This window comes from Marmota monax, unplaced genomic scaffold, assembly GCF_021218885.2.
Source record: "Marmota monax isolate L192 unplaced genomic scaffold, Marmota_monax_Labrador192_F-V1.1 WCK01_AAM20220418_F8-fsc00045, whole genome shotgun sequence".
In the NCBI taxonomy this organism is placed as follows: domain Eukaryota; kingdom Metazoa; phylum Chordata; class Mammalia; order Rodentia; family Sciuridae; genus Marmota; species Marmota monax.
In genome coordinates this window covers 1,094,672-1,120,103 of record NW_026692132.1, presented here as the reverse complement: position 1 = coordinate 1,120,103, position 25,432 = coordinate 1,094,672, and the positions used below count along the sequence as shown (strand labels likewise).

The following is a 25,432-nucleotide window of genomic DNA, read 5'->3' as shown; positions in this document are numbered from 1 at the left end:
GTGTCCTCCTGGGCTATGGCTGTTGCTCCAATGGCCCCAGCCAGATTTGAAGCTTTTTGAGGGGCCATGACCTGGGTCATTGCACATTTGAAACTACACTTACTGCACTTGATCTAGGCCCACAGAAGGTGGAAGCATTTGTTGATGAGGCAACTTTAGGCCCCATTTAGCAGGAAATAATAGCAATGGTACTATTTATAATCCTCCCTCACATTCCTCTACCTAGCATTTCTCACTCATTAACTTATTTCATCCTCTAAGAATCCTGTGAGGGGAGTAGGGACAGAGCTTCTGGGCATGTGTGTGACACATATTTGTGCAAAGTAGTGAAAAACTCTAAGCTTAAACTTGTAAATGGGCACAGCTTGGGCCCCCTTGACCACACCACCTGTGCTGGAATAAAATACAAAACCAAACACCTCAGACAGGGGCAGGTGTCATTATCACCAGGATCTAGAAAATGAAACCAGAAGTTCTGAGAGCTTCTACAATCTGCCCAAGGTCACATAAGTAGGAGGTCATACAGCTGGGGCTTCAGTGGGAATCAGCTCACTTTTAAACCAGTCACTCACTATCTGGTATTCTTGGTGGCCTCACTGTCCATAGATGACCTTTCTTTGTGGAATCTGTACTAGCCTAGCCACACAGACACACACAGACATGTATGCATGCACACCTGCACACACAAACACATGGACTCACATGTACACAGCCAGCCACATAGCACCATAGACAGAACCTGAGCCTGAGGAGAGGTGGAGCACCCAGAAAGGCGAACGGCAGAGTCACCGCTCCCACCCTGGCTGGGCTCACCTGTCGATGCTGATGGCACACAGGTTCAGGATGCTTGCTGTGCACATCATGACATCCAGAGTGACGAAGATGTCACAGTGAATCCTGCTGAATTTCCACTCACCCACCACCTAGAGACAAAGAAACATAATGGGTGGACAGGAGGAGTGGGGAGATTAGCTTAGGTCCTGTGACTTGACCATCCTGGGGCAGGGCAGGCCATGGGCTCAGAGGACAGTTGTGGGAGGTTTGTAGGTCTCCAGCTGGGGCCTGGGGGAGAGAGGACAGCAATGGGAAGTAGCACCTGCAGGGCCTTGGGGCCTGTGCCCCTGGCCTCTTTTCACCAACACTCAAATCTACTTTGTGCCAAGAACTGTGCTAGAAGAAAAGCAGCCCACTTACATGGAGGGCCTCAACTTTGACCCTTAATCTGTGAAACATTTATGTGACCATCATGAGTTTTCTTAGAGTCTCTGTTTGTCTCCTTGGCATCCATTCATTATAGAAACAACTATATTAACTATATTTTCTTTTGTTCTATGTTCCTGATGCTCTGCTATTTGGGAGTTTTACAGACCCAGGGAGATGGTGCCCCTCCCCAGGCTAGTTAGTTCCTAAACATAGTGACCAACTTACTTGGGAACATACCACCTCAAACACCAGCCAACCATTCCCTTTACGCTGTCACACAGCAAGCCAATATTTTCCTGTCTTAAATTATCCCAGGGCAGGTACAAGTTATCTAGGAGCTACTCCATAGCCCAAAGCTGCTAGTAGTAGTCAAACTAGACAATCCTTAACTGCTTACTCTGTCCTGCCTTGCATACACCATGAAAACCTCAATAAAGCCTATGTCCTGGGCCCTCCCCTCACCCCTGCTTCAGCCTCCTGACCCAAGCCTGTTGCTCTTTCTCTGGAGGCCCTGCATGGCCTGCTGCACCCGATTCCTAGCAGAACTGTAAGTAGCAGTTGTTTTTCTTTTTTTCAATGACATGGATCAATCAGTCATACCTCTGTAAATTAAATTCTGGGTATGATAATGAACACCCATTTTACCAATGAGAAAATTGAGCCACAGAAAAGTACAGTGACTTGCCGATAGCCTTTGGCTCAGCTTTCAATCCTGTTCTGGCCTGGGTTCTGAGTGAACCATGCAAGCCTCTCCACACAAAGTCAGGGCCTCAAGTATATGTTAAGAGATCTCTATGAAACAGGGGAGAAATGCCTGCTTCCTTGTTATATTTGGAGAATGAAAGAAGGGAATTCTGGGCCAGAACTTTAGGAGCACCAGGATGAGCTGGGACGGGACTGCTGGAGTGACCTGTCCTTGGTCTAATGGAAAATGAGGGGTCCAGCTCCTGGCAGGACCCTGCTGCATCCTCACCCACCACACACACACCCTCCCATCCACATATCCACACATCCCTATGCCTCTGTCCACATACACAAACGTGCACCCTCACATAGCAGGCAGGCCATCACAGCCCTGGGAGTCTAGAGAAGCCCCAATTCCTGAGGATACCTTTAGCTTCTTACCCAGAGGAGAGAGAGAAGCTAGAAAGCCCCTCTCGTAACTGGAGCAGGTCAGCATGCACAGAATGTCCCACTGAGCATCACAGCAGGCTAATATAACCCTGTTCATGCTCACGACTGCCCTCTCTTCTGCTCTCACGCATAAAACCAAACATCTGCAATTAAACTCAGCAATGAGTAATGAAGCTGCTGACATCTCACAGGTGGTGACAAAAAGACAGAAGTTCCCCAAAAGACAGGCCTTTCCTGCAGCACTGCCTTCTCAGGGCTCAAGTAGGGCCCTATCCCAAGGTCTCTCCTGGCCCCCAACAGCTGGATGTCAACTGGGGGGTGGGTGTAGGGGGCACAGAAGGGGCTTCCCTGACATAAACAAGTCTACCTTCAAGGTCCCACAAGGCAGAATCCCAAGCTCCTCTGGCTATCACCCACCTGGAAGTGCCCCCAGGAATGGGACCAGGGAGCTGCCTGCATGTCCCTAGGGAACCAGGTCTCAGCTACTAGCATCCTCCTCCTCATCTTCCCTCTTCCCTGCTGTCCTTTCTACAAAATTATTGGGCAACTTAGTATGTGCCAGATTCTAGCCTAGTCTCCTGGACACAGTTGCGAACAATTCAGACTGTCTCTACATTAAGGGGAACTCTCAAACCACTCTCCCATGGCCCCAGGAAGCAACTGAGCAGTTAGGAGCAGTGTGACTCCAAGACCCAAGAAAAGGCATCAGCGGCTGTTTTATAGAACATCTCCGGTGGGCACTGTACTTTATCTCTATTACAAGAATGGACTGTTAATTCTCATTCATAGATGAGAGAATCAAAGATTAAAGAGGCCACAGAGCATGGCCAAGTTCATCCAGCAAGTGATCACTGAGTGGGGCTGGAGTGGGAGGCAAGTTCTTTGCACTTCCCTTGCTCCCTCCTAAGATGTCTTGGAAGTGGCAATCTAGCTTGTCAAAGAGGAGATCGTATGTCAAAAGTACTCAGTAGACAAAAAGCATGACAAGAGAGATTATCGCTTCCAAGTGGTATGGTCCCACTTGGGGTCACAGAGGAAATCAGACTTGCCCAGTGTCTCCTGTAGATTTAGTAGCAGGGGAAGGACTGGCTTGGGTTTTCTAGCGACACCAAGGCCTCTTTCCTCTGCACTTCTGGGCATCTCTTATTGACATCTGGCTCATGTGAAGCTGCCACATGAATGACAGGCTCTGAGTTGGCTCCACCAAATCTTCATTTTAACTATAATAATACTCAGCATTGAGTCAGGCACTGTTTCAGACACAGCATGTTCACATTTATGGAACAAAGGCAGTAAAGCTTGAAGACAAGGGCCGTGGCTGCCTCTCTCAAAACATCCAGGCTGTGTGGCTCTGCCCTTCTCTCTCCCCTGAATACTTCTTCCTGAAGCATTCCTTCTTCCTGCAAGCCAACACCTCTGATGGGGCATGTGTCCCCCATGGACCCCCATCTTCCGTGGTGACGGCACTGTACTGGCCCCACAGGCTTCTTCTTTCACAGCAGGACAATACCACAGACTTCAGCACTAAGGGTGGGTAGGACAAAGTGCTCCATCACTATTGACTGAGTGAATAAATAACTCTGAGACCTTTGCTCGTCTTTTCAATCTCTTCTCTTCTGGAAAATGCACAGAGTAAACCTCACCCCAAAGGGTTGTGAGGCCTTACTGGAGGTATACACGGGTGAGTGGTTCCTGGCTGCCTCCTCTCAGGGACTTCTCCCACCACTACCCAGGTAGAAAATGTGAATTCAGATTTGAAGTGGGTTCTTTCATTCCAAAATCAGCACACTTTCCACCTACTGAGCAGAATAGTCCTGAGACAGGCTCTGGTGTGGCAGGAGATTGGAGACTTTTAAAATTACTAGATATACAACAGGATGGTAAATTCTGGACAAGAGGGGTAGCTTTGGGAGAGGGTAAACTATGTGGTTAAAAGAGCACCTTGACAGAATGTTGGGTGGGACTCCAGTTGGTATATTCTCTAGTCCTTTAAGCAGAGCTCGCTGCCCAGTTCTTGCTTTAATGGGAAGAGTTTGAGTACAGCCCCGTGAGAATACCCTTCTGCCCCCTCAAACACTCAGCTTCACTTCTAAAATAATGGTAACTATGATTAAAACATCTGCTTGAAGAACTTAGATTCTAGGAACCCCAATACACCCTGTGTATAGACCTGTTTCCACCTGCAGAGTTTGGTAGGTAGAAACAGAGGCTTATCTGATTCTCAAACAGTCCTACAAGTAGTATCATTATCGTCCCCATCCTCTAGATAGGGAAACAGAAGTTGGTTCTCCCATTTTCCCCTTTATTCCTCTCTGATGGCCTGAGGTCTGGGACCCCTCCATGGAAGGAATCAAGAATGGATCAAGCCTAGGAACAAAGCAAGAGCTCCTCAGGACAAAGCCCCAGGCAGGAAATGCAGTCCCAGACCTCAGACCCTGCTAAGAGATGAATCTGATTCCCTTGTCTGCAGGGCCTGGTTAAAGACAGCTTCTCAAATCTCCATTCTCTATTCTGTAAAGTGAGGAGAGCAGCATCAAGTATTTGTTGATTAGCATCTGCAACACACCTGACACAGTGGGCCACAGCAGAGGCCACCTATTCCCCATTTCAAGGCACAGAGCTAGGTTCTGTCCTGGGTGACACATGGGTGACACGTTGCATCTTAAAGAAAGTGGGTGCACCACAGTTTACAGTAGCCTCTACCTGGAGGTCCTGGACATGGTGCCAGAATAAACTGGAGAGGAGAGGGGATACTGAGAGCTTAGAGCAGCAGCCCCACTTCTGACTTGGGGAAAGAGGGATAAAGCCTGGGAGCAGGAACATGTTCCCTCCTTGGGGATCCTCACCAGCTACTTCCATTTCCAGTATGGCCTAATGAACCAACTTTAGGGACAGACAGTTTTAGCTTAGAGAGACCAGCTGTGTGATGCTGGAGAAATTACCATCTTCTCTGATCATCATTATGACCATTATCTGCAAAGTGGTGATGCAAGCCTCTCAGAGCCGCTGTGAGAATACGTAAGAAAATGATGTGCATAAATTACTTAATATGAGGCCCAGCACTTAGTAACACTCTCTAAATGCTAATGGTGATTATTAAGGAGACAAAGTACCCACTTCATAAAGAGAAAAACATCCCAGAGTGGAGGAAGAGGCAACGGGTTGGTGAAACCAGTGGGGAAACTGGGGCTGTCTTAGAGCAGGTACTAGAGCAATGCTGGGACCCAGACCTACCTCCAGGTAGACAACCCAGGGCATGACCAGCGTGGCGACGAGGAGGTCGGCCACAGCAAGGCTGACGATCAGGTAGTTCGTGGTAGTCTGCAGTGCCTTCTCCCGGGACACGGCCATGCACACCAGCACATTCCCAAAGACGATGACGAAGATGAGCAGGGTGAGCAGCATGGCATAGTAGTTGTAGTGGGGCCTGTCCGCCTTTCCTTCAGACCCGTTGAAGGGCCGGCTCCAGTTCTGCCTCTCCAGGTCATCATCGTACCAGGACAGATTCAGTGGATCCATGGGGGCAGCGGAGCCACTGGGTGGCAAGGCTCTGGCCAGGAAAAATGGACACAGGGAGTGAGCAGGACAGCATTGGAGGCATGCTGCCTCCCAGAGGGCTCCAGGGGAAAACAACCCCCGTGGGTAAAACATCAGGAGTTTAACTGTCACATCCAACAATCTTCTTACAGTATCTGGGCCTGCTGCCATTCTTCTGCTAGCAGATGGTGGAAGAAATGGGAAAGTATACTTTTTTTTTCAATATAAGAATATAAATGAACTTAAAATGAGCAGATCATTCTTTCATTTTATTCAACTCCTTATAAGCACCATCCATGCAAAACACACTTTAAGGTAAGTTAGCTAGGAGTCCCAACTTCTAGTGTCAGAAAAGAAACAGGCATTCATTCCTTCTTGATCCTACAAATTTATTAAGCATTATTATATATGGTGCCAGAAAACACAGGCAGGAACAAAATATGCATGGTTCTGCAGCTCATTTTCTAGAGGAAACAGTGGTCAATTGACCAATCAATTAAATCTGTGGGTGGAAGGGACTAGGAAACAGGACAGAGAGCAATGCATAACCAAGTGCAGGTATACAAAGAAGGCTTTCCGTTGGCAGTGATACATCCAACAGACACCTGAGGGGTGCCTAGGAATTAGGTAAAGAGGTGGGGTCGAGGGAAGGATCAAGACATAAGAAGCAGCATATGCAAAGCAGATAGACAGGGTGGAGGACTTGAAAGAGATTGGATATTTGAAGCCTAGAGGGTCTTAGCATGACGTGACTCCAGGCAGGTTGCATAGGTGGGATCACAGAGGGCCTTAATAGTCAGGCCAGGAGTTTGACTTGATTTGAAAGGCAGCAGGAACCACATGATCAGATCTGCCTGACAAAGGGAGAATTCTGAAGGCAGAGGAGAGAATGGATGGAAGCAGCCCAGGGCAGAAGCAATAGGAACGGAATGCCTGGGAGAGGATGCTGCAGGAATCCATTAAGAAATGATGACATTTGGTAGGAAACATCCAATGACAGCCCTGAGGAACAGTAATCTCATCCCAGGGGGAAAAGACTTCTGGAAGCAGGTGTCATCTGAGATGGAAGAGGAGGAGGAGGAGGAGGAGGAGTTGACACACCTGAGTGGGGAGATGTTCCAGCCAGGAAGAACACAACAGGATCCCAATGGTAAATAATTGGCTAAAAATGTAAGGCATGACAGTGGTGTTGGGGACAATTAAATTGGAGGGACATTCATAAGCCACATTGGGTCTTGTCATTTGGGGACCCCTGAAGGGTTTGGTACAGAGAAGCCATCTGATTTGATTAGTGTTCTAGCAATGCCAATGGCTGCTGTGGTGCAGGAGGGCAGAGAGTGGAGTGAGGTGGCTCACCTCACTTCAGATAGGAGACAGTGGTCATTGAATTAAGGGAGTAGGAATGAAGATGGAGAAACGTATTCAGAATCAGGAGCCACTTAGAAGTCAATCTCATGGAACTGGGTCACTGGATAGATGTAGGTGGGAAAGGGAAAGAGGATGAGCATGGAGAGAAGGAGTTGAGGATAAATCTGGGATTTCTGCCTTGGACTCTGTTATCCTGCAGGTGGTGTGCTCATGGGAGAAAAGGAGCAGAGGGGCTCAGGAGCAAACTTGGGAGGCATCAGACATCCATAAACTTGACAGCCTATGTTTTGGTTGTGATTGAAACATAATGCACATATAATACAGTTTTCCTGCTAACAAAAGTGTTCCTATTTCATACAGTGGAGTTAAATTTATCAGCATTGCAAAGCATTCTGCACAAAGCACCATAACTTCCAGGTGTTTGCTGCTCAAATGGACATGAAACCCACCAGTTTATGCCTTTCTGGATGAACACAGTACCACATCCAAATCGAAGTGGGACACACTCACTACAGTGGGTCAGAAGGAACTTTGGAGAAGGCTCTGCCCCCCGCTGCTTGCTCATCCTTGTCTGGCATATCCACTCTGCCAGCAAGCGGAGGAGTATGGATGGTATCCTCTCCAGCACCGCCATTGGGATAGAACACCTCAATTCTTTAGAATACCTAAAGCAAGATGCCTGATTCCAAGTGTGGTGACACGGAATGCCAGAAATTTTTCCATTGCTCAGGCAGTGAAGCAATGTGTCATATTGATGCTATTCAGCAAAGCCAACTGGTCCCTCTTCCTATTTGGAACACACAGCAGGAGACCTGTGTGTACATATCGATCAGGCAGCCAGAGCTGCTTCTGACATTCATTTATTCAATCAGCATCTATTGAACGCCATAGGCATAAAGCACTGTGCCGAGCACTGTCAGGGGCCTGAAAACATGTGAGGCACACTCACTCCCACCCCCATTTCTGACCATCCCACCCTGTTCCTCTCCCCCTTCTCAGTCCCACTCCTGGTCTGGCCAGTGGTATCTGCCAGGCTTCTCAGCTCCCTGCCTCTCCCACTCCCACCCTTCTCGCACCCAACCAGACGTCTGTTTCTGTAGCACAATGCTGAGACTGCCTAAGATGCTAATACCATATACTTGTAAAGGGTTTGAGAGTTTGCCAAGTTATTTTGGATATATACCATCTCATTTATCCTCAAAACAACTCTGTGAGGCTTTTAATGATTATTCTCACTTTACAAATGAGGAAAGAATCTAGAAAACTCTACTCAGCCCCTATCCATCCATCCAAGAAAACCTGGCTCAGAATCCTTCTGCTCTGGAATCCAACCACATCCTCCTGTAGAGACCATCTGCACCCTCCTCTGGGATCCCAAAGCACTATTCTGACCTAGAACACGCCCCATTCGGGGTCTGCCTTGTCACTGAGTTGTACCCTGTGTTGCTCATGCCTCATCTTCCTCAAGGAATAAACAAATCTGGAAGTGCCCAATCTTGCTGATTCCTTCCTCTGTGAGTTTATAGGCAGTAAATGTTCAACAGATGTCTGCTGAACTGAATCAAAGATTCTATTAATGTAATTGGGAAGAAACCCCTCTAGACTGGAAATGTTCCTGCTAACATAGGCCACAAGATACACAAGTGCTACAGAGAAAGGCAGCCCAAGGCACGATGAGAGTTGACTGTTGAGTCCTATCGTGGGATGAACTGTGCTCCTCACTCTCTCACTCACAGACTCCTATGTTAAAGCCCTCAATCCCAGCATCCCAGAATGTGACTATGTTTGTAGACACAGACTTTAAGGAGGAAATCAAGTTCACACAAGGTCTTGAGGATCAGCCCTAAGCCAGTGTGATTTGCATCCTTTAAGAAAATGAAATTTGGACACAAAAAAGATGCCAGGATGTGCACACAGAAGAAAGACCATGTGAAGGGAAAAGGGTTCCAAGAGGCAGAAAAGCCTGTCCCTGAGCCCTTGCTGCAGGACACACCTAATCACCCCTCAGAATGAGATGGCAGCTAGCCTGGAGGATCCAGCTGTCCCAGGCCACCCGCTGGAGCCAGTGACTGTGACGCTCCTCACCACATTTCATTGCTCAAACAGAAAATGGAATGTGAGATGAATCATTGTTTTTGTACCATGAGGGAAAAAAAGAATGCTATCAAACTCCAAGACCACTCTAAGATGTCACTGGTCACAAAATGCAATCTGATTTCAGAGGTCTTGAAATGGGCAGGGGGCTGTGCATCCAAGAACGGATTAAAAAAACATGCTTTCCTGGCATTTCTCTGCCAGCCTGAGAAACTTCTACTAGCTCCAGGCTCCACCTTCCCCCCCCACCTGCCCCCCCATTCCTTCATCTTTTCTTTCTGCCTCTGGGGTACATGCATTGTTGGGCTCCAAGGGGAATCCTGTGAGAAGGCACAAAGAGGAGCAAGCTGTAGTTTTGTTTAGTCCACGGGCACCTGGAGGACCTCAACCCTCCACCTAGGTCCTTGCCCTACCCCTCAAGCTTCTCCGTTCTGGCCAGAGCTTATATCTATGGGTGGGATGGAGGGGAGCTTCTTCCTGAGGCTGCCTAGGGCCATTCCAGGTATTCTGGCCTTGTCCCAATTCCAAAGCCAAGTGAGTTCAATGTCTACTCTGGGACTTGTGTAGGGGAACTACCAAGTCACTCAGTACCTGGTACTCTGTATTTTTCAAGACAGTCCAAATTTTTTGTTCTTTTTATTTTTTAATACATTTTTTAGTTGTTCATGGGTTTTTATTTTGTTTATTTATATGTAGTGCTGAGAATCGAACCCAGTTCCTCACACACACTAGACAAAGTGCTCTACCACTGAGCTACATACAACCCCAGCCCCTTTTTTATTCTTTTTTAGAAAGATCACCTGAATGCATAACCCAAGATGAATTATTCTTCCAGTCATAAAGGTTTTTTTTTTAGATAAATAAGATCACATATTTTAAAAAATCTGTTTTCAGAACCAGCAGTTTGATTTAGGGTTTCAAAAATACAATAAACTTACTCACCACCCTCCAAATGCCACCTCCATCTTCCTCATAGGTGGCTCCTGCCTCGTGCATAAAAGCTTACAAAAGCTCCAAATCATAGTCCCAAATAAACGAGCATTTAATAACCACCAAATACATGCACATCACCATAATTTCTTAGCTCTTACAGGTGTAGCTACTTGGCCGTGTCTCCTGGGAGAGGGCTGGATGATCTAACCCTGCAGAAGTCAGGTCCCACTCAAGGTGTGGCTGCCTCCTACCAAGGTACCCTCTTCATCTCCCTCTGTAGCCAAGGGTGGCAATTACAGTTTCCCCCACCCCAACCCCACCAGGCAGCTGCCTGCAGACAGTTTCCCCTGAGTCCTCTGGGTCCTCCTAGGTTTTCCTTTCTCTGCTGCTCTGGTAGAAGCTAGGAAGAAGGGGAAAGCCATTTGTGTGGGTGGCCTGCTAGCCTCAGGTCATCAAAGTAGCGGTAATCATCTGCCCCTCATCTGTCTCCAATACTCACTGTTCTGTCCTAGTTCAGAAAGGCAAATATCTACGAAAGAGCTTCCAGAATTATCCTTTTTGGTGCTCAGTATCCCTCCCCATCAAGTCCCCACTAATATCCAGCCTAGCTCCAGCCTGATTTAAGAATGGCTCTCTTTAGCAGTAGAGCTTCCTCACAAGATGTCTGGAATGAGTCAAGGTGTATGGAAATATCAAGCCAAGGATAATGTGGGGCTGGATATTTTTATCCTCAATAGCTTTGGCCATTTTCCCAATGTGCCTTATAAATGTTCCCATTTTATACATGTGCCCTCATTGGAAATTTAGCTAGCTCTCTAATGTAGAAGTGCTGAGGGACATGGAACTGAGCTGGCCCCTCAGGCAGCCCCAGGCAGGTCCCTTGTCGACACCAGCCATTGCCCTGCACTGGGAACACGGGGGGGGGGGGGGGGGGGGGGGGGAGGGGGGAGAGAAGCAGGCAGGCCTTCCTGGAGTAGAGGTTGTAGCAGGGAAGGGTGGAGGAGGCCACTCTCCTAGTCACACCCCAGGGCCAAGCAGAGACAGCCCAGCTGTAAAAAGAAACAGCTTCTCCTGAGTATGTTGGAAGAAAAACAGCCGCTTTAAGGCTCTACAGTTCAAGGTTAACTCCAAACCTGAAGTCTTCTCTCAGAAAGATCTTGAGGGGTATGATCACTCAGCTCCTGAACTGGTGGGGTGGGGTCAAAAGGTCAATCTGTTGGGGCAGCTTGGTACCCAGAGAAAGCTGGCTGATCCACGGAGGACAGGAGTCTACTCTCTGTCCCTTTCTCTGTCCACCTACCAGTCTGTCCCTCTATTTTTCTCTTTGGTTTCTATTCCATTTGGGGCACAGAGCCAAAGAGGTAGGGGCTGAGAAGGCTGTGGTGCAGTGGCAGAAAGCTAAGAAACCTGTTTCCTGGGCTTCAGTCTCAGCCTCAGTCTTGCTGCTGCCTCCTCGGAAAGTTTGGCACTTGAAGGAATCTAATTGTCTAATTAAAATGTAACAATCCCTTATCAGGCTCCATGGCGGGTGAGACATTGCTGTCTTAAACACATCATTTTTTTTTCTTCTTTTCTGAGACTTGAAGCATTTCAATGAAAAGGTAGAGGGGGAAGAGCATTTTACATTTGCATCTCAAAAGCAGCTTGTTGGAGTGACTTGGACTGGATGAGAATTGGGAATAGGTAAGGGGCTTCTCTCCAGAGCTCCTGCAACCCAGGCCACTATCACTTCCTCCCCAGGCAAAGGACCTGGCTGTGACTTAGGGATGAACCTTTCCCCAGAATGTCTCAAAATTCTAGGAAGGCAGAGTGAAACAGAAGATGGAAGGCACCCCCAGTCCTGCTCCTATGAGAAAAGGAAAAGAGTCACAGAATAATGCCCTTGCATAATTTGGCCCTGAAGGTACCTCAGCAGCAAGCACAAGAGACATACTTCATTCCTAGAGCCATAGGACAGGCACCCACCACAGAGGCCTTTTGGTACTAGACCTTGGGAAATTGGAATGGATGGAGGGAGGGGCACCATCACAGAATGTCTATCCCCTGGGCTAAGTGGGTGGGACAGAGCAGAATGTTGGGATAGAGGACGTGGGGATGGGAAGGTGGATGCTGTCAGCCTCCAAGGCTCACCTCCTTACCCCCAAACATCTTCCCTAGAATCCAGGGCCCAAGTGTACAAGGTGGCTGGGTGGTGAGGCTGTAGGTCTGGTCCAGATGTCAGCAGACACTTTTGAGGGAAGAAGAGCTGATGGCTTCTTACCAACTGGGGACTGTGGTATGGTTTGGATCTGGAATGTTCCCCAAAAGTCCATATGTTAAAGGCTTGGTCCCCAGCCTGGTGCAATTGAGAGGTGGTGGAACCTTTAAGAGGTGGGTCCTAATGGGCAGTCTCAGGCCATTAGAGTGTGCCCCTGAAGGGAATGTTGGGCCCCTGAAGGGAATGTTGGGACCCTGGTCCTTCCTTTTCCTCTCCTTGCTTCCTGGATGCCCTGCGGTGAGCAGCTTCCTCTACCATGTGTCCCTGACAGAATGTGCTGCCTCCCCACAGGCCCCAAAACAATGGGCTAAACAACCATGAATGTTTCCTTTTTAAGTTGATCATCTTAGGCATTTGTGACAATAATGGAAAGGAGAATGACACAGGTGCTCCTTCTCCTGGGTTCCTAGATTCCCTCCCCACCTGCAGCCTTAACACTGCCATGGATGAGGAGGTCTGTACCACTTTAGTGACCTAGGCTAGTGGGGAAACCCCGCCTGTGTTCTGGCCTAACACTGGGATGGCTGAGGCTTCGGCAAGAGGTCACAGACTAATGCCTCCCCCTAGTGTGCTCCCCTCCAGGGATGGTGAGTCCACCCTGGAATTCTGCAGAGGCAGCAGGGAGCAGGGCAAGGCGCTGCAGTAGCTCAGCAGCAGAGCTCAGACACATCATCTGTGGAGGACATTATCAAGGTTTCCTCAGAAAGTGTGAGGCAACCTAGACATCTCTTGATCACTTGCTTTCTGGCTGGGTCTGCACAACCAGAGCCAGGAAGGTGGGTACCATCTTGGGGGTCTTCAGAGGCTCAACCTGAGCTTGGCAGATCAGTCACCTGCTCAGTCTCTCCCCCTGCACCCTGAAATTAAACTCTTCCTGGCAGCATCTGGCCTTGTCTCCCACCTCACAGCAAAAAGAAAAGCCATCCATGGACACATACCCAACTTCCTATTCCTACCAATACATGCAGCTACCTTCTCACCTTTAGGTTACAGCATCCCAACCTACCAGGCCCTTGGGCCCCAGATCCCATCATCCTGATGGGCTTCCTCTCCCCTCCTCCTCCTTTCCTCCCTCTCTTCACCCTTCAGGACTGTTTTCCCAGCTCTTTCCCCAGGGAAGACTTCCTAATGCTTTCAGAACACACGTGCTCCTGGGTGACACCTATCACAGGTATAATTAAGTCATTATTTGTCTAATTATTTGTTTAGTGTCTGTGCTTCTTGCCAAACTGTGAACCACCCCAGTGTAAAAATCACATTTTCCTAGTCTTTTATGGTCCTCTCTCCTCCGGGCACAGTACCTGGCAATAGCAGGTTGGATAAATGTTGGCAAGACAACGTTGGAGCTAGAATCTCATTCAAGGCTTACACTCAACCCAGTATAAGTCAAGCCCTGGGTCTTTTTCTAGCCTGAAGTCATTTCTCCTACTTGATTCTTCTCAAGGTGGGCCAGGAACCTCCTCTAAGATCTCCCCTTGGCTTTCTGGGTCCCATCACGGTGGAGGCTGGGATCGAATACCCAGCTGGTGTGGGTCCATCCAGGTGTTTCCCAGGAGGGCTTTCATGACAGCACTCAGAGTTATACAGCATTGAAAGGAAAAGAGAAGGCATGCATGTGGAGTTGAGTGGGGGAAGGTGGGAGGTAGGGATATATCACAGATCCACATGCATTCTATGGAATGTGGAGCACAGACTGGTGGGGGTGGCTTCTGGGCTGCTGGGAGGCTTGAAGGGCCCAGAGTTGGGCACCTTGTTGTGAGAATGAAGTTGTAGCAGCCAAGGTGGCCCAGTAGCTGTCTTCTCACATCAGCACCAACCAGTAACTCTGAAGCATTCACAGTGAGAATACCAGTGATGCTGAGGCACAGCTCATCTGCAGAGTGTCAAGGAGTGGGGGCCCCAGGGAGAGGCTGGAGCACACACAGTTCCTCGCCCAGCTAGGGCCTGTGCGTAAGAATCTACTAGGAGCAGGAAAGAGAAGGGCTGAGCATGTCTGGGTCCTCCCTGCCTCTGGGGCTCTCATCCCTGATACCCCCTGTTCATGTGCTTCTTCCAAGGTGACCAGATGTCACTGGTATTCCCAGGTGCTCTATAGTGGAGCACCCAGAGAGGCCTGGACAGTGGCAGATATCAGGGCTTCCCAGCCTCGTCTGGTTGCAGGCCTCTGGGGTCTGCAGTAGGGTAAGGCAGGGTCTGGAGACACAGTAGATGCAAGAAGGGGTGTCTGCCTGACAGCCCCATCCCTGTGGATTTTGATGGCTCCGTAAAAATGTCTCCTCACAAACTGTCAAAGTGTCACACATTAATTAACTGTTAGCTGGAGTGACTCAGTGTGGGGAGGGATGGGGAGAATGGCTCCAGTGATGCTAAGCGGGGTGCTGTTCTCTGCGTGCACTGCCTTTTGATTAAAAATCCTCAGCGCACCAACACTGCGAGGGAAGGGGCCGATTGCTGGGGCCGCTCACGTGCACAGCAGAAAACCACGGGTGGGAAGCAGGTGGAGGGGGTGGGGCCCGGGGCCTCCTCCCTGGGAAAGGGAACAAGGTGGGGAGAATGAAGCCTCTAGAAGTTGCTCAGAGGATCTAAATTCAGAACGGAGCCCACAGACTGCACTGTTTTCTTTTTTCTTCTCTATCCCTTTCTCTCCCTCCTCAATTCCATCCTGCCCCCCCCCCTGAAAAAAAAGGAACTGGGAAGGTGAGCTTGGTTTACCCTGGGGGCGAAGCAGGTCACCAGAGCCCACAAAGGTAGCAGCTCACTTAGCTGCTGATCTGTCACTGGCAGGAGCCAGGAGGAGAAGGAGAGCTGGGTCTCAGACCAGCCTCCTTGACCTTTACTTTAATTTCAGGAAAGAATTGAGAAAACAAGCTCTTGAAAGTCAAGAGGGAGACAAATCCTGAACCTTATTGCTCTAGAAGGAGGGAAAACAATCCTGGCTATTTGGCAGAAAATTGCTCTGCTTTATGAAAAGACATTCCTGTTCATAAACAGAGATGGGGTCCAGTCCACATAATGGCATCATCCCTGACACGCAGTTGAGGACCCTCAGGAAGACTCCAGCCCCACATCTCCCATTCTTTGCCTCCAGCAGGCGAGGGGCAGGGACACTCCTTTCCCAGTTGACAAAGGAGAAAGAAGCCCCTCCTGCCGTGGGAGATAGGAGGCCAGTGAGATTGAACTTCATGAACTTCATTGCACTTCCCGTGCAAATGCCAATTTGGTGTTGGGACCCCTCCAAGACAAACTGATAGTGACACTTCACCACAGGAATGCAATCAGAAAAATCCAGATTGCAGAAAAGGCTGCAGAACCAGTGGTCTGCTTTCTTCCAAAAATAAATTACAAGGAAACAAAAAAGAGATGGAGGGGCCCCCTCTAGAATAAAAAGAGCTTCAGGGCTGGTTCGGTTAACCAATTGCAACGTGTGAGCCTTATTTGGATCTTGATTCAAAGAAACCAGCTGTTAAAAATTGGTGACATTTCTTAGACAATTAAGAATCCGAACAGGAGGTTTTTGATATTGGGAACTACTAATAACAACTTCTAGGTGTGGCAGGGGCATTTTTCCTTATCTTTCAAAGATGAAATGTTTACAAATGATGAAATTATATGTTCTCTGGGTTTATTTGAAAATAATATGGGGGAGGGGATACAGTTGGAAAAAAAATTGGCCATAAATTGTGACTGAAACTAGGTGATATATGCACTGAGGTTCATAATACTGTTCTTTCTACTTTTGCCTATGTTTGAACTTTTCTATAACAAAGTTCAAAAAAAAAAAAAAAAAAGCAAACCTGCTCTTAGCCATCACCCCACTGCCTCCCAACAAAAGGATGGGTACAAGCCAGTCTTCAAGCCATCTTTGCAAGCCAATCCTTTGTTATAAAAGCAGTCTTCCTTTCCTTCCAGTCTGGTCTGACAGAAGTCATTCTGTTGACCCTGTCCAGTACAGATGGATCCCCCAGATAAAAGGAGCCGTGGCAGCACTCTCTATGGCCTGGGACCCCTCCTCAAAGATAGGTCAGTCTTGGCCTAATGGGTCATGTCCTCCTTCAACAGAAGACAGTGGCTTGGCCAGTAGGGACAGGAGGTGGGGTATAACAGCCACTTTAGTGATAAATATAACAGTTACTAAGCTCTCATTACATCCAGCACTGCATTTACTCCATGCAACAGCCCTGTGAAATTAGGTATGATCCCCATGATGCAGGTAGAGAAGCAGGCACAGAGAGGGCGAGTGTGGACAAGTACTTAACCAGTGGACTTTGTTAAGAACCCATGTCCATTTTCATCCAGAGCCCTAACTCTTTCCTATCCAGGGTAGGAGGGAGAAAGATCTTGTAGGCCCCAGGTCCAAGGTGCTACAGAGATGGATGACTTTAATGAATGACAAACACCCTTGTTTCATGGGTGTGTCTAGGGCCTAACTCCACAGAATTGGTTGATAACCACAAGGCCCAAAAGGAATCCTCACAGCTTGCCAAAAGAGAAGTTGAAGTCCAGGACATATACAAATTTTGAGATATTTACCAAAACATGATATGCTTAGGGTTTCCAGGACACCAGCAGGCTGCTCTGATAAGTAAGCTGGACATGCTAGACATGTCCCCTGGACATGCTGGATTCCAGGAGGAACTGAGGCATTTGGGCAAGAGCTGAGGTCATGCTTACCCTCTCTCAGTGCCAGGGCAGGCTCTGGGCTCTTCCTTCAGGCCAGTTCTTTCTTCCGGTCCCTGGAGCGTGGCTGTACCACTACCCCACGCTCTGAGCCTGATTCTCTCACCCAGCCTGGGCTCCTGGCTCTTCACACAGAGGAGGGCAATATGCACATAGTGCAGAAAGGAACAGGGGAGCAGTGGCCCTGTCCCACCAAAGGCTACAGGCACAGACAGAGCCCACTACTTCCCCCTCCAAGTTCCCAATATTTGAGGATTTTGTAAGCAGCGATGTCTAGAATATAGAGGACTAGCTTCCTTCTATCCCAGAAATTGAAACCTTGACAGTGCAATTGCTCTGGGCCTCAGTTTCTTATCTATAGATGGGGACAATAACCTCTTCCTCACTGGAGAAGCTATGAAAATAACAACTTTAGGTGACTGAAGGGGCCAGGTAGCTGATGCTCCATAAATGGCCACTCATCATTAAAAGGGATGCGACAATGCCAGAAAGATGGAGCTGGGCTGTGTGAGGGTTCCAGGCAAAAACACAGATGGGATGAGGGGTGCTCTGTTTCTCTGTGACTCCTCCCCATCTTCCACCCACTCCAGAGACTCCATCTGTGAAGCCCCATAATTCCTACCAACCATCCCTGAGCTAAAAGCTCTGAGATGTTGGAGCACTTGGTAAGTGACCTGGGTGTGTGCCTTCACCCTTCCCTTTAAATCTTTGACCAAAAGGATCCTTTCCTGGAGTCCTCCTGGTGAATTCTAAGGACACAGGAGCTATGAGACATCTCTGCCCCTGAGGGCAGAGGTAGGGCAGGCAGAAAATATGCTAACGCCTGATATACTCCAAGGGAGCAGGCATCATCAGCTCTGGATTAGTTTGTCTAACTGTGGGAATGTTTGACATGCACAAGGATAATCCCATTCCCTTGCCTGAGCTGACTCCCTAATTCTCAGTTGGCTAATTAATTGTCAATAATAAATTAATAATAGGAGCTCTCATCCTAATTTCAGAGAGCAGTAGAAGAATGGTATATTTCAAAATATCTTGCAAACTCCAAAGACCTGTAGAAAATGTAGTATGGTATTATCATCCCAGCTCAGACCCCTCTTTGGCCATCTACAAATCATCATACCAAAATTCTCACTAAGGAGCCATGTGCTTGGTACCATTCACTTGCTGTCCTCATTTGTTCTTGATATGCTGGGTCTCTTTTTCTCTCAGATACATCTCTAAGTCCTGAGAGAGGCTTATCTCTAACCACTGTTTACCCTGGCATCTACCAAGAAGAGTACAAATTTGATAAGAGCTTAATGAATGTTGTTGGTGCTGGTGGGATCGCATACCAATAGCACTTGTCCAAAAGGACAGGTCTAAAAAAGGATGAGATCACCTTCCTGATGGGGTTCGTGTGAACCACCAAAATGAGATACAGCAGGTTCTTAGCACAGTCTTTGGGCAAGAAGAGACACCCGATTGCCCCATTCTCTTGGTTGATGATGTCAAAAAATATAAAATATTATATTTTATTACTGGAAGAAATCTTAGGAATATCTTATCTAGCCTCTTCATTTAACAGATTGAAAAGTCAAGAACAGAAAAGTGAAAGGACTCACCCAAGTTCACAGATTAAGGAGCCTCCATAACCAGGACTGCAGTTAGGTCTCTAGACAGGTCCTCTGCTTTATCCCACAGGGTTCCAGGCAAAAACACAAGCAGGGCAAATAATCCAAATCCTGGACTGCTCCATTAGATGGAAAGATGAAAGGGAATCCCCAGACAGGAGTGCTCCTCAGCCACAGGGCTCTCTGTCTGGCTCAGAGAATAGGGCTCAGTAAATGGCAGGTGTTAGCCAGCGCCCTGGTCATTAGCTTTATCATCATCCTCTGCATCTTTAAATAACTTAAGTCAGCTAAAGGAAAACAATCCTGGAGGCTCCACAAGTGTCTCTCTGAGTCTACCCTAAATTCATCCACTGTTGTGCGTGTTCCTCTCTCAGACCTGTCCTCCAGGGAGATGGGCAGCAGCTGGCATTTGGGAACACTGCATACATAAACGATCTGCACCTGGCCCCTTCATTGAATGGCTTTTCCTTTTAACCTTTTCTTAACCCTTTTCTCTTAACCTTTTCTTTATAAGGGCTGCTTCCCAAGCCTGACACTCTCCCCTCTTTGTGTCCTCTGGACATTGGTGAAGGGATCAGCCCCAGCTTATGTGCTCATGAGCAACCCCCAGAACAACCCCTAGGTCGTCGCGGTGCCACGAACCCTGGGATGTTGCTTTATGGAATGCTGCTTCTTGAAACCATTTCTTTTAGGGGCTTTCTGTCCTATTCTTCCCCAGGAGCTTGGGGAAAGGGCTAAACCTCTGGATTTGTTGCTCAGCAGCCTAATGTGAGCAATGACGGAACAACAGCAGAGGCCTGGACTGCTCCATTAGATGGAAAGATGAAATAATCCAAATCCTGGACTGCTCCATTAGGTGGAAAGATGAAAGGGAATCCCCAGGCAGGAGAGCCTCTTAGCCACAGACGCAATGGGTGGGATCAGGGACCCTGCTTCTATCAACACACTGTACAAATCAACAGACTCTACCCCAGAGACCCACTTAGGGTGGTGTCAGGGAGGAAGAGAAATGGAGAAGATGCCCCTCTCGAACACCCCAGGCTAGAGCTACCACTCTGGCTTCTGATCTGAGGATTTCTGAGGCAGAACATAAACACTTCGGTCTTATCTTGAGCTCCTGGGACACAGATGAGCTAAGTTTTCTGAGCCCGTCATGGCAAACAACATAATGTTGCTAATCAAACTTCCTGTGCGCCCACCCAATTTTATAAATCAGCCTTTTGAGGCACTAAGTGAAGATGAATTAGCAGTAATGAGGCTGTGACAGCTCCCTGAGGCACAGACTGATGAGAGCTTTGATGGCTGTGGCAAGAAGGAGGGGAAGCTCCGTGCAGGCATCGGTTCGAGCTGCCAAGTTTGTGCAAATAACCCTCCAATGCCAAGGCACCTCGGCTTTGCCTGAGAATCATGCACCTCACGCACAAAGTCACCATCCAAGAACTTGAAACCTTTGCGCATCTGAGAAACAGTTTGCAATTGTCCTACAATGAGCCACATGCCGTAAGATCCAGAAGTAGCAACTTTGGGCAGACCATAACACAGAATCAATACACCGTGTTTCAAGGGGAAAAGGAGACTGGTAACGGGAGGCTGGTAAAATCCTTCTGTGTGCAAGGCTGCCTACTACATAGTTATGGACCAACTGGCCATAGAGACCAACCCGGCCACAGAGACTCACCACCATTAGCTAATCCTGTTACAAACCTGTAGCCTATGGACATTGACTTACCAATATGTTTTGTGGGTTCACATGGCATTGTGGGAAAACTGGAATTTATTGTCAATATTTAAAATTGGAGATTTCACATTATAATACAGACCTCTAGCTTCTTTTATAGAAAACTATCATAAATTTTAGAATCACTGGGTCAGCATTCTTGCATGGCAATATGAGCTGCGGTTGGACAGGAGCAAGCTCCCTTTCCACAAGGTTCAGATGGACAAGTGTGAGGAAGGGGCTGTCCGCATCCCAAAGATGTAGGAAGGGGAAGGAGCTGCATCTCAACTCTATGCCCCACCTGCCATGTTCTCCCCAGTTGCCCCAGCTTGAAAGAGGCAAGACCCCAGGGCTTCCCAAGATGTCCCTCTCCTGTAACTACAACCAGTCCCATCAGGCTGGAACACAAGCTCTCAAGTTTACCACGGTCCCCATCAAGTCTTATAGCCCTATATCCAACTGGCTTCACTTCGTTTATGTTTATTGCCAGGTCCCAGAAGGTATTTAAGTCTGTGTCCCTTGTTTCATAACAGGAATAACTGAGCTATAATTATGTTGCTGAACTACAAAAGCAGTGTGTGAATGAGTCCCTGGGACCCTCTCACTGGGTCCTTGCCATCCTGGAGTGGCAGGAGGAGGATGAGCTTGCATGGGATTAGGGAGGACTGAGGAAACTCCATGTCTTCTGAACACAGTGGTGATATTCTATGCTGCCCCAGCCCTGCCCAGAGACTCCAGCCCTCCCCTGGGGTGGGGGGATTTGGGAGGGGCTGTCCTGCTGTTTCTGAAACACTGGCTTTCCCTTCCTGCTGATATTCAAAGTAACACCATAAAAAATTCTCTCCCTAAAGGTTATATTTGCTTCAGACTGTCTATGATTGATCATCTAATTACATTTGTCTCCAAGGAAGTGATAATCTCTTCCACAACTGGGGCGTACACCACAGCAGGTTGAAACAAAACACTGCATCTTCCTGGTTAGAGATAAACTGAGAGCTGGCTGTGTGTACCAGCTTGATGGGCAGGGCTGCTGGTGACCTGGATGGTGGTGGGGGAGTGCCTACCTGTTGTCTTTGCTGCCATCTTTACTTTGTGCACTCTGAGCCCCTGAGTGAAGGCTGGCCTCTCACTCCACTTCCTTTCTTATCTGTAACTCTAACAAATATGCTGGTTTGTCACATAGTGCAGGGTCCCAAGGATTCTGCTCCTCTCCGGGATGGATGCCAGTGGCAGAAGCAAGTGGACCCAGCTGTGGCTGGCGTTGTTAACTTCCATGTCAAAGAACAACACCTCCTGAGAGGGCTTTGTATCCTACTCGTGTTTAGCTCCTAGTTCATGCTGACAGTAGTAGAGGCTCAGCAAGGACAACCAAATTGAGATGAAATCCCACACACATTAGAAGCTCTCCAGGGAACTGAGTTATTGGCACATTGTATTAACAACTACTGTCCAATCATTGCTTCAGGAAAGGGTGCTGACCAATGCCCATGGCACGTGGCATGTTCCCTAGGAGGATTCACGACTCTGCTCATCCTCTCAGACACCCAGAGAGCCATCTGCTGACTAGCTGGTTAGGTCTGACCCAAACCCGCACATATTAGTTGTTCTTGTAACTGCCTTGATTAGTTTGCTATTTCATAAACAGTGAAATATGAGTACCGAGAAAATGAAGTGGAATGCATTGGGGAAATGTTTTGATAAAGAAAAATTGCAAGTAAAATTTTTGTTAATTGAAGACACAGTGTAAAAAAGATTTAAAAGAACAATAATAAAAAAGAAAAATTGCTAAAACCAAAAACTCCTGACTAGTTATATGGAATGAGATAACTAAAAATTCTTTTTTAAAAAATCAAAGCTCCTACACTTATATTGTGTTCTTTTAAATTTAAGTCTTTGCTTTAAAAAAAAAAAAGCTGTAAGTTGCAGAAAAGCATTATGAGGATACTTATGCAAATAAGATGAGGCAAAACTCCAAACAATGGATCCACAATCAAAGAATTGACCCAGGAAATACAAACAAAAAATTTGAAAAATGAATGTACATGAATGTTCTAAGGTAAAATAAAATGTGTAAAATATTGTTTGTTAATGAACCCCTCTTTAAAGACTTTTTTCAATTGTTCAATTAACCATATAGCATAAGAGGGCTTCTACTGCACTATCTGGCCTGTACATTAGCTTTTTCTGTCTGATTTTGGTGTCCCTAACAGGTCTATCTATTCCTTGAAAAAAATGACAGGCATTATACTTTTGTAAACTGCTTGCCTGTTTCTTACACTTTGTGGACCATCTATAAATGGTGGCTAATGATGATGTGATCGCTCATTTATGTGGCACAAGCCATTGATCCCCTATTACGCAGCAGTTATGAGGAACTGAGGCTACAACACTGAACAAGAGAGGCAATCCCCCTTGTCCTTAGTCACCATTTAGATAGAGTGACTGTGAGCATGGCTGGACAGTGTCAGTGGGAAAGAGAACCCACATTTTACAGAGGGGAGGCAGCATGGCTAGTGCAACACACCAAACTTTAACTTGCTGACACTTTTGGGGCTGCATAGAATCTTTCTGTCTAGGGGACAGATTTTTGACAGAAGCAAAGGCTCTGGGAGGAGAGACACATAAGAAAATGGACAAGTATTAAAGCGAGACTACAAAACTCAGTGTGGCTCACTCTATCACAAATGCTTAAACCAAGTGTTACATTCTGCAAATGCCTGACCCTCAAAAGTCCAAGGTCCTGAAAGACCAGGAAAGACTGAGAAGCTGTCCCAGACTGGAAAAGACTAAGGAGATATGATAGCAAAATGCCATGTGGGAACCTGGATTGGATCCTTGACCAGGAAAAGTGCAGTAGTGGAACCAAGGCACAGTGCCCGTAAAACCTAACTTCACTATGATTAGGTAAATGTTAATATTAGGGGAAGCTGGGTGAAGGATATTCAGGAGTGCTCTGAGCTGTTTTGTATTTTGTGTTCTTTGTAAGTCTAAAATTATCTTGAATAAAAAAATATAGGCATCTTGGAATGGTCAGGTAGGAGGCACCTCTGATACCCAGGTGCCTGTGTGAAGGAGCTGAGCCAGTGTCCTTGACTCTCCAGGCCTTCCTGAGGCATCATGTCCTCCTCCCATAAGTGGGCAAGGTTGTAGGGCTTCTCCTAGGCAAAGGAGAGGAGGTTCCTTTCCCAGCCATCCATGAATGTAACAAACACACGTCAAGTGTATGTCAGGCACCAGTAATTTTAAGCATTGACTATCTTCTGGGCCCAGACACTTCTAATCTAGGTACTCTCCATTTTTTTCAGAAGACTTCAACAATTTATCCACAGTCCTTTGTCTAGTGGCAGCACCAGGACTCTAACAATGTTGTCCTGTCCCACAGCCAGTGCTGGTTGCAGAGATTCTGGGAGAGGCGTGGCCTTAGAGGCACCTTAGCCACTGCTCTGGAGCTTTGTCTAGGCCTGAGTCTGTGAGCCCCAGTGAGTTGCCCGTGGCCCAACACAGAAAGTCTTTCTCTCTGCCTGATCTACACTTGTGGCTTTCCACCAGACTTCAGTAGCTCCCTTTGGGACACAAGGGCTCCTTTGCATGTGTGTGAAGTGAGTGGAGGGTCTTCAGCTCTAGCTACCCACTCATCCCTCCCAGAGTCTCTGATGATAGATACGATGCAGCCCACAGAGCTGCTCCCTCAACCCAAGATCCATGGATCCCACCCTTAAATTACCAGGACCCTCATCATCCGAGTGCTCCTTATAGTCATTGCTGCTAAGAAGGCCAGTCCCTACTGCCTCCATTTAGGGTCAGACATGGGACTGCCACCACCAGTACTAGAGCACACAGACTCTTATTCACCAAGATGGCAACACTAATGATGTTTGTTGTCTGTTAATCATGTACTAGAGGCTGTGTCACATATTTTACATACCTTTTTTTTTCTAATTCTGAAAACAACTTTTAACAGTTAATATTACTAACCCTTTTAATATAGGTGAGGGAGTGAGGCCAAAGGTTCAGAGACCTGGTACCCCTGGCAAGAGGCAGAGGAGAGCTGATGCCGGGGTTTGTCTAGTTGCAAAGCCCCATTTCCCCTGTGCTTTAGGCCCCTGCCAATGTAGTAGGAGTGCAAGACAGGTTCTTTGGTAATATTTTAATCTATTACTGCTAATCCTCACAATAATCCTACAAAGTCAGTATGATGACCTATTTTGGAATGTAAGTTGGTACAAGTAGTTGTGAAAAAAGGAAAAGAAGCCCTTAGCGTTTGGCTATGCTAATGTAGGAATTCATGATACTGACACAGCCACTCCTGGAATGAGGTGCTGCTTCCTCCCGCCTGTCAGCCCCCTGAGAAACTGAATAACCACACAGCCAGTAAATGGCAGAACCGGGATTCAGACCCAGGCTCCTCTGGCTCTAATACCCGTGTGCCTTCTGTCACTATCAGAGCCAGGTCCCACCAGCCTTGACCTTCTGGCAATGTACAAACAGAGAGAAGCCCTATTAAGGTATGCTGTCATAATGGCACCATTTAGGTACCAGGTGTCTGTGGCAAGTGAAGATGACGCGGTCACCCACACTGAGGCAGAAGTCTCCATGTTTCTAAAGTGCGAGAGGTTTGCAAGGAACTGCACTTTCCTTCCCATCTGCCTGCCTGGCTGCCCCACATGCTGATGGGCTGGCATAACATAGTCCCTAACTGGTTGCCACCAGCCTCATCTGTGGCTTTGACCCAAAAGCAGGGTTAGCACATGGCCAAGAAGAGGGCTGTAAAAATGCTGAGCAAATATAGATCTGAGCAGAAGACCCCAGGGCACTGGGGAACGAACCCTGTAGCACATCACAGCCCTTCCCAACCTGCTCCATATCTGCTCCAACCTCCACATACCCCAGGCCTGAACT

The 25,432-nt window shown here is 47.6% G+C and overlaps 1 protein-coding gene across 2 annotated transcripts in view; it reads right to left on the bottom strand.

The window, feature by feature from the left end:
* The window catches only part of Drd2 (dopamine receptor D2), a 60,542-nt gene that overhangs the window by 7,538 nt on the left and 27,572 nt on the right, over positions 1 to 25,432 (bottom strand). For both annotated transcript variants that reach the window (XM_058586215.1, XM_046467048.2), the window contains exons 2-3: positions 5,572 to 5,887; positions 814 to 923 (exon numbers count right to left, since the gene is read on the bottom strand). In XM_058586215.1, coding sequence (XP_058442198.1) covers positions 814 to 923; positions 5,572 to 5,856 — 395 coding nt within the window. In that variant the 5' untranslated portion in view covers positions 5,857 to 5,887. The remainder of the gene's footprint in view (positions 1 to 813; positions 924 to 5,571; positions 5,888 to 25,432) is intronic.